Below are 8,581 nucleotides of genomic sequence, written 5' to 3' on the forward strand. Positions count from 1 at the left end.
AACCGCTCCCTGGCACTTGCAAAATATCAGATCCACGTGACCCGGGGAAGTGGTGGCCGCGAAGGGTGGCACTTCCTACAAGGTGCAGGGAGGGGACGCGCGCGCTGCTCTCCCGGGCCTGGCGAGAAAGCCGGTTTTGTCGTTTCCGAGGCTCCGGGCAAAAGTTTGGATGTGTCTCGGGGAGACGTTTGGAGCCATCTATCTTATTTTGTTTGGAAAGTCACTCTTTCAAGTTGTCACCGGAATGACAGCTCAGAATAAAACTAATTTGCGGCCAGCCCCCCTTCTGGCTTCTCTGAGGAGCTCCCGGTGAGCTGAGAGGCAGACCGACCGAGCGCAGATTTGGACCGGGATTCTAGGTTGCAGGGGCCCGGAAAAGATGGGGCCTTTGCCTAGGGCACTAGCACTTGGGATAAAAGCAGAGAGGAGAAGATTCGCGTGAAAGTAGACTATAGAAGGACCGCCCGCCTGCTCCGGGGCGAGAGAGAAGCTGTGCACTACTGCCGAGTTTGGGAGCTCCCCCGCTCCCCTCCTCCTCGGCAGCTCCGGGAAAACTCCTGAGACCCGCTCCTCTCTGCCGGTGGCGGGTCCCCGAGCTGCAGCCGGGGATAGAGGACAGCCAGAGGCCGGAGGAGCCGACTCTCCGCCCCTAAGCGGCTCCCGGGGACTCACAGTACTCAGCTCAGCCCACGCGGCCGCAGAAAACACTTTGGTGTGGCCAGGGCGTGGCTGAGGGCGGGCCACGCCCCCTCTGTCCCAATTCCCCTCCACTCCTGAGTCCCATTGGTCACACAGACGTCCAATGAGCGCCCGGATCAAGGTCCTACCCCGAGTCTGACTCGAAAGCTCCTGCCAAAACTTTGGGAGTTTTTAGAGAGGAGTTTTTTTTTTTGGTTTTTTTTGGTTTTTTTTTCCTCCTTAATTTTTTTTTTAAACTAACGGATCATTATTGTTGTTTTAAATTTAGCTCTCAGGGCTTAGCTGTTTGGGTTTTTCTTTCGGTGTCGGGCTCCTGTCTTCCCCCCCGCTTCTCCGGAGTAGCGGAGCGAGGCCGCACCCGCCTCGCCGCTCCAGCACCCGGCGATCGTCTCCATCCCGCGGGGAGCGCGCTCGCCGCGCCGCCTTCCAAGCCAGGCCAGGGGCCCAGGCCGTGGCGGGAGGCGACCCGGCTGTCGTCTCCTCTCTCGGTGGCGCCCGGGCTCCCGGCTGGCCCCGTGCTTCAGTGCGGGCGGAGAACCGAAAGCAGATCGAGCTTGGCTGGGCACCGCTTCTCCCCGAGCACCCACCCACTTACCCACTCACCCAGGACCCCGCCAGGATCCTGCGAGGATGTTCGCCGCCGGCCTGGCTCCCTTCTACGCTTCCAACTTCAGCCTCTGGTCAGCCGCTTACTGTTCCTCGGCCGGGGGCCCGGGCGGCTGCTCCTTCCCCTTGGACCCGGCCGCTGTCAAGAAGCCCTCTTTCTGCATCGCGGACATCCTGCACGCCGGCGTCGGGGAGCCGGGGCCGGCTGCGGAGGGACTGGTGGGGGCTTCGGCCGCCCTCACTGCGCACTTGGGCTCCGTGCACCCGCACGCCTCCTTCCAAGCTGCCGCCAGGTCCCCGCTACGTCCCACCCCGGTGGTGGCGCCCTCAGAAGTCCCGGCTGGCTTCCCTCAGCGGTTATCCCCGCTCTCCGCTGCCTACCACCAGCATCTCCCGCAGCAACAACCAACGCAGCAGCAACAACAGTTGCAGCAACAGCCTCCGCCTCCACCCCGGGCGGGCTCCCTGCAGCCGCCGGCTTCAGGGACGCGGGTGGCCCCCCACCATAGCGGCTCCGCCCCTGCCCCCTCCAGCAAAGACCTCAAATTTGGAATCGACCGAATTTTGTCTGCAGAATTTGACCCAAAAGTCAAGGAAGGCAACACGCTAAGAGGTACGTCCTGGCTAAGAGGCTTCAGGCCTCAACCAGTCATGAGGGCCCTGATCCCATGCGGGTTTGGGGTGCTTTTACATTTAAGGGCAAATCAATAGAATGAGAGAGAAGATGAACCGTAAGAAAACTATGAGGCATTTAAAACTCAACTACTCCATGTAAAAAGTGACTCTCGGATGTTTAAACAACACAGAACGGGTGTCAACACTGATTGCTGTAAACTTTTGCAAAAGTGGGTGGGTATAATCTATCTTTTGAATGACGTATCTACAGAAAGACTTAGGCCTTTGTCACAGAGAAATCTCAGCGTGAGGACGTTTTGCATTTATTTGGTTTCCAATACAATTCTTCCCAAGAATTGTGGGGAAGCAAAACTGCTAGTCTAAGCTTCTGAGGGGAGAAGGCAGAGTGAGGGGCCTACCACCTTAGGACTGGCTTAAGAAAAGCCTTTTCTTCCTGTGGGGTGGACTGGACATAGTTGACAGACACATGCAGGGGCCGTTCAGGCCCCACCCTTGGCGGCTGTGGGGGGAAGTGCTTCCAGTAGATACGGGGGTCTTTTTTGACTTCCTTCTTGGATACAACTGGTTCAAGGTAGAAGGAAAGGCAGGAAGAAATCTTCCCAGAGGGTATGAGTTTGTCCAAGGTGTAACTGACTCTTCTTTCCCGCTCCCCAGATCTCACATCGCTGCTAACTGGTGGGCGGCCTGCAGGGGTGCACCTAGCTGGCCTACAACCTTCCGCCGGACAGTTCTTCGCATCTCTAGATCCCATTAACGAGGCGACTGCTATCCTCAGCCCCTTAAGCTCCAACCCAAGAAATTCTGTTCAGCATCAATTCCAGGACTCATTTCCAGGTAGAAAACTTCCCGAGTTCAGTCCGTGAGCCTCTGAGCCTTGCCTCTCAGCTTGGTTCCGCAAAGGCCAGTGGCAGCATCGAAACCCCGTAAAATGGAGTGGGAGCCTCCTAAGTCCTAGGAGAGAAACTGAATGTTCTTTTTAGCAGGACAGTTGGAGAAGAGAGGGGAGCCAAGATAGTGTGTACATGGGTGTGAGTCACTGTCCCTAGTCTTTTCGCTCGGAGAGGGTGGTTTGAAAATGAAGCATTCAAAGATGCAGGTTACACACACACACACACACACACACACACACACACACACACACACACACACACACGGTTTTGCTTTGCTGGTTATATCTTCTCTGAAAGACAAATGCCGGGGAGTATAAGGCTGTCACTGGCGGGTCATTCAGGCCCCAGAGACAGTTCCAAGTATTTCATCAGGTCTGGTGGCTGTCCGTTAAGTTTATGCATTTCTCTTGAACGAATTCACAGAGTAGCGGGCTCTTCCCGGCTTTAGGCCTAAAGTGGTCCTGCAAAGGTCTGTTTAAAAACTGGCACAAGGGAAAGGAGCTGGGAGGCGACTGTGAACTCAAAACACCTTCAAATATCCCTGAGAACCAGAGACTTGCAGGCTGAGGCCCTAACACTAATGTGGCCCTGAACCTCTCTTCCTGATGGTTGGCAGGTCCCTATGCTGTGCTCACCAAGGACACCATGCCGCAGACATACAAGCGCAAGCGCTCGTGGTCCCGCGCGGTCTTTTCCAATCTGCAAAGGAAAGGCCTGGAGAAGAGGTTTGAGATCCAGAAGTACGTGACGAAGCCAGACCGAAAGCAGCTGGCAGCCATGCTGGGACTCACAGACGCACAGGTAAGCCCACAGGCAGGCTGTTCTCCCGCAGGCAGTGAACAGCAAATAGCGTGGGACCCGCAGGCCTCCTCCACGTCTTCCCTCACCTTCTGCAGTCAAAACATAAGGTCTTGAATTTCATGAGGCTTTGTGGTGTAGCAACTCAAAGCCAGAAGAGAGGCGGGTAGGGGTGGAGATGGAGGAGAGCGACGGAGAGAATAGCCCATTCCTGAAGATGTATGTCAACAAGCACTGGATGTTTATTTTGGCCTAGAGGCCAAAGAACCGCGGAGAAAGCCAATAGGCCAGGGAGATGATAATTATGCACCAGACTGGAGTGCGCCTCGCTGTAGGAGGCAGTTTATTTCAGAAGAGATAAAAATCCAGTGTCAATAGTTTATTGTTGGTCCCCGCCTTCCTTCACTGGATTGTGAAATCCCACTTGTGAGGAACTGAAAATATAATTTCAAACGGAATGGCTTCAAGTCGCTTTAAGACAGGGGTGAGTGGGCTTGGGGCAGCCACAGTCCCACCTTCTAACAGCCGGGCCTCCGAGCAGAGTGTCTGTCGGTGATGGAGCTGGGTGAGGGAAGGAAGGAAAGATTCTCTTAGAACTTTAGAGGAGAAGTCTTTCAGTAGGTCCTGCAGATTTTTTTTTTTTTAAGACAATAGGAAATCTATTGTCCTGAAATGTTTTTTTTTCTCTCTCTCAATTTCAAGAGTTAGAGTTTCCTTTGCTTTCTTCTTGCTCTGCACTCCTGACTCCCACAGAGCCAAAGCCAAAGCTCATTGCTCCCTTTCTAGCTGCCTGGTTTGGACGTCTGTCCTCCTGTCTTTCTGTTCTCCATTACACAACAGGCTTCCTCAGCACACACAGACCTACTGGAAAGCCCAGCCGCTTTCTACCAGCTGTGCATGTTATTTTTAAAGGGGAAGCTGGAACTTGTGTGAATGCGTTGGGTCCCCTAGGGGATGGTATATTTATATAGATTCTCCCCTCCATCTCTTCCCGATTCCTGCACGCTGCACATTTAATTCCAGCATTTTCTGAGCCCCAGGAGAATAAGTTTGTCTCACACAAAGACAGGGTCTATATCAACTTTTAGGTGAAAATATGCCAAGGTGATTCTCCTTTACTTAAAGCCCAGCAGGTACCCATTCCAGTGGGATTAACTCTTTGATTCCCTTGTCCTTTGCCCACTTCCACCCTTAAAACAAACAGTGGTGGCCCAGGGCTGTAATCTGAGCACTCAGGAGGCAGAGGCAGGAGGATCTCAAGTTCAAAGCCAGCCTGGTTCAAAAGAAACCCTGTCTCAAAAATCCTAAGGAGATGGAAGTGGTACAGTGATTTTTTTAAATTAAATTAAATTAAATTAAAATTTATTTTTGCAGTGAATTGCTTTGAGTACTGAATGCCTGGAGACAAGGGCCCTCAGAAGTTCTTAATATTGACTCACCAAATCCTTGACATGGTGTACACAATAGGGGTATATGTGCAATTTTGGGGCCAGGACTCCTTAATTTTAATCAGTCCTATGGGAGTCCTGAATTTGGTGAGATTAGGAAGCAATTCACAAGAAATCCGTCCTTCCCTTGCGCCCAGGTCATTTCAGGCTTGAGGTTTGAGGGCCACATTTAAAGAATGGGTTGGGCCGGTTTCACCTCTTGATAGCTCCTGGATCTTTATGCTTTATGGTGTCTGGGTTCCGGAGGTGTAGCAAGCGTCCATGTGCTATCCTGTCTTAGGGGGGCTAACGCTAGGTGTAGCGAGCTCGTTATTTATCTCGCATCTCTTGTGATGTTGCACACAGGTGAAGGTGTGGTTCCAGAACCGGAGGATGAAGTGGCGACACTCTAAGGAGGCTCAGGCGCAGAAGGACAAGGACAAGGAAGCCATGGAAAAGCCTTCAGGCGGAGCCCCGGCCGAGGGCGAACTGGAAGAGAGAAGCCCCAGCCGTTCCGAGGGCGAGGCCGAGAGCGAGAGTAGCGACTCGGAGTCCCTGGACATGGCCCCCAGCGACACGGAACGGACTGAGGGTACTGAGCGGTCCCTGCACCAAACTACGGTCATCAAGGCCTCCGCCGCCGGCGCCCTCCTCACAGCTAGCAGCAGCGCTGGCGGTGGGGGCTTTGGCTTCAGCAGCGCCGGCGGCGGCCTGGGTAGTAGCAACAGCGGCGCCGGGTCTGCCAACAGCCTTGGCGGCAGCTGCTCGGAGCTCCTCCCGGCTCACCAGCCATCCGTCACCAGCAATCCCCAGAGCCCGGAGCCTGCCCAAGGCCCGCTTGCAGGCTTGTAGACTGGACCGAGGGTACCTACGGCATGGCATGGCATGGCATGCAGCTTCCCCAACACTGGCCGGAGTTTGTGCCTGCTTTAGCTGGTGGCCAGGGTCGCCAAGACGGGAGACGCCGCCGAGGGCAGCTTCTTGGGGGTTCACACCCTTTCTTTCTCTGGCTGACTAGGCTGCCTGAGGCCCACAGCTCCCAAATGAGAGGAGAGTTGTGAGGCTCCCCTGCCAAAGAATTTAACTGTTCTCCTTACCCAAGCAGCTCACACTGTGAAGTGTTGGATGGAACTGTTCCTCTGAGCACCAGGGGGCTTGACACAAGGACACGCTGCACTTAGGAGGCCTTTAACTTGTAAATAAAATGTTTACTACGGTTTGTAAAAGGCCCGTTTGGCTTGCTGGCTTGCTGGGGTAGTGAGGTTGTTAAGTACCAAAGATCCGGGGACCAGAACCTTAGCCCCGACACAGAGCAGCCGGCAGCAGCTGCAGGAGGAGGAAAGCCGTCCCGGAACCACCTCACTGCAGAGACCCCCGTAGGGTGGTAGCGATTTCACTCAGCTTTGAAGTCCTTGGCAACCCCCACCTATGACTGCTTGGGTGCGAGGCCTGCAAAGGGACAAATTGTAGAATCTTAGGCCTGTTCTGCAGATGGCTTCCCTAAGCAGGGTCGCGATGCAGGGAGCACACGCGCCTGCGTTCCCCGTTCTCCGTGGCTGCGGAGAGCTCGGAGTTAGCGTGGAACCCGCTCTGCTCCTGGAATTCAACCAGGCGCAGCCGTTGCTCACTAGGCCTTTGCTGAGCTCCCAGCCTGGAGTGTGGGGGCTGGACCAGTGCAGCTGCGCAGTGGAGAAGTAGGGAAACCCGAGCAACATCTCAAGAAAAGACAGAAGAAAGGTCACAATAGTTAGGGACGGGAGACCAGGTCTTCCAAGTGCCAAGGCCCTGGTGCTAAAGAGGCTAATATAATTGGGCAGTAATGAGGTGACTTTGAATGTTAGACAGAGGTGAAGTCAGATGTGGACCACCTTGCCCACGTTTGCCCAGTGAATCTGTGCAATATACTTACCACCCAGATAAAATCTCCCTTTGCAATTCTTCCGCTGGAGGCACCCACTACAAGCCTTGGGGAGGCAGGAGACAGTGTCCATTACAGTGGGACGCTTTACTGCAGCCACGAGGATGAATACTTTCCTTTTAAAATGTGAAGAAGCCCTTTTCTAACACCTGCTTCGCTTGAAATGATGTGAAAAGCGTTAAAATAGTAACCATCTTTTGGGTGGGGGGATTGAAACAGCAGCAACAACAACAAAAAGATGTCCCCAACAATGTTTGGCACAGAGTAATGGCAGGGCACAAGTCCCCTTAGCATCTAAGCCCTGGAACTCGTCCAGCCCGAGGAAGGGAGGAACAGTGCTGATTCCAGAGGCCCTAGGAGGGTCCTTCGGGAAGGCGCTCTCCTTCGGGAAGGCACTGCAAGGTTTGGGTCTGTCAGCCCAGTCTTGCTTATCTTCCTCTCCACTTTGACTCATCGTTCCCTGGAGCTAGCTCCCGGATTCTGGCTCTGGACCTGTGGCCCAGGGCTGGAATGAAGAAGAGGGATACTTTTTTAGAAAGATCATAGAGTAAGTAGTTGGGGAAAAGCAAGAATGGATCAAGATTGAACATCCCCACTAGGGACCCAATTTAAAGAGGAGTGTGAACTAGCTATTTATCCCTAGTTACTCACAAGAGTTGGGGGCCACAACGACCAGCAGCCTCTACGACAGACAGCCCCGGGCTTCGGGTCGGGGTGTAATAGTGCTCCTAAATCTCCCATTGGTCTTTCCTTCTCAAACTTTAGTATGTCCCCTGTACCTCAAGTTTGCAGTCATTGCCTTGCTTTCTCTTCAACTCCAAACATATTTAAAACTAGGAATCCGAACATTGAAAAGACGCCGAATTAGGACACAGTTAAACCCAGTTCTGACATTAAAGAGAGCAGAGCCCGGGTGTATCTATCTACCTAAGCGAGGAGGAGCCGGGCCAGTCTAGGGAGAGACTGGGAGGAGCGGTGCTTTCGGCAAACTTCCCAGAGTCTCCCGCTCAGGGCGCCTCTCCTCTGCTCTCTTCTAAACCCGGCCGCAGAAGCTTTTCTTGCTGGCTTCTAACTTAGTAAAGGATGGAAAGAAACCCTTGCTAGGATAAGGTGATGGTGTGCTTTTCCGGTAGACCTCCGGCCTTTTTTTTTTTTTTCTGCCTGGTTGGGCAAAGCCCTGAACTCGCGGGAGCTGGGACAAAATTACCCCGGCGCCTGTCACCTGGAGGAGGTAGTATGGAAATCGAATGCGTCCCACCCGGAGTGGGTAGTCCGAGGGTGGTGCTCTAGAGCGCTTTGTCGCCTCTCCCTCTAGTGTCGGACCATTTATTTCGTGAAACTCTCGCTTCCACCAGCAGCCACAATGTCACAAGCCCTGGGAAGTTTCGTTTACTTGGAAAAAGGGCAGCTGCAGAGAGAAGCCACCCCCAACCCCCACCCCTCCGTAAGCCCCTGGACTTAAAGCTGCCTGTTGGGGCTGGTGGTTTTGTGCTGGAGCCTGCTTCCTGGACAGTAGGGTTCTTTCTGGAAGCGCTTGATCCTAGCCTGGGTAGCTTAGGGTGGAGGTTTCTGAGGCGAAGAGGAGAAGGCTAAGTGTGGAAGATTAG

General features: G+C 53.8%; 1 protein-coding gene across 1 annotated transcript; it reads left to right on the forward strand.

The window, feature by feature from the left end:
• Positions 1-960: 960 nt before the first annotated feature.
• On the forward strand, positions 961-6,282 carry Hlx (H2.0 like homeobox). Its single transcript, XM_036202406.1, has 4 exons — positions 961-1,918; positions 2,596-2,775; positions 3,448-3,632; positions 5,423-6,282. Exons 1-4 carry the CDS (start codon positions 1,330-1,332, stop codon positions 5,906-5,908), a joined length of 1,440 nt encoding a protein of 479 aa, XP_036058299.1. The 5' UTR covers positions 961-1,329; the 3' UTR covers positions 5,909-6,282.
• The last annotated feature ends 2,299 nt before the right edge of the window (positions 6,283-8,581 follow it).

Source organism: Onychomys torridus, chromosome 11, assembly GCF_903995425.1.
Source record: "Onychomys torridus chromosome 11, mOncTor1.1, whole genome shotgun sequence".
In the NCBI taxonomy this organism is placed as follows: Eukaryota; Metazoa; Chordata; class Mammalia; order Rodentia; family Cricetidae; genus Onychomys; species Onychomys torridus.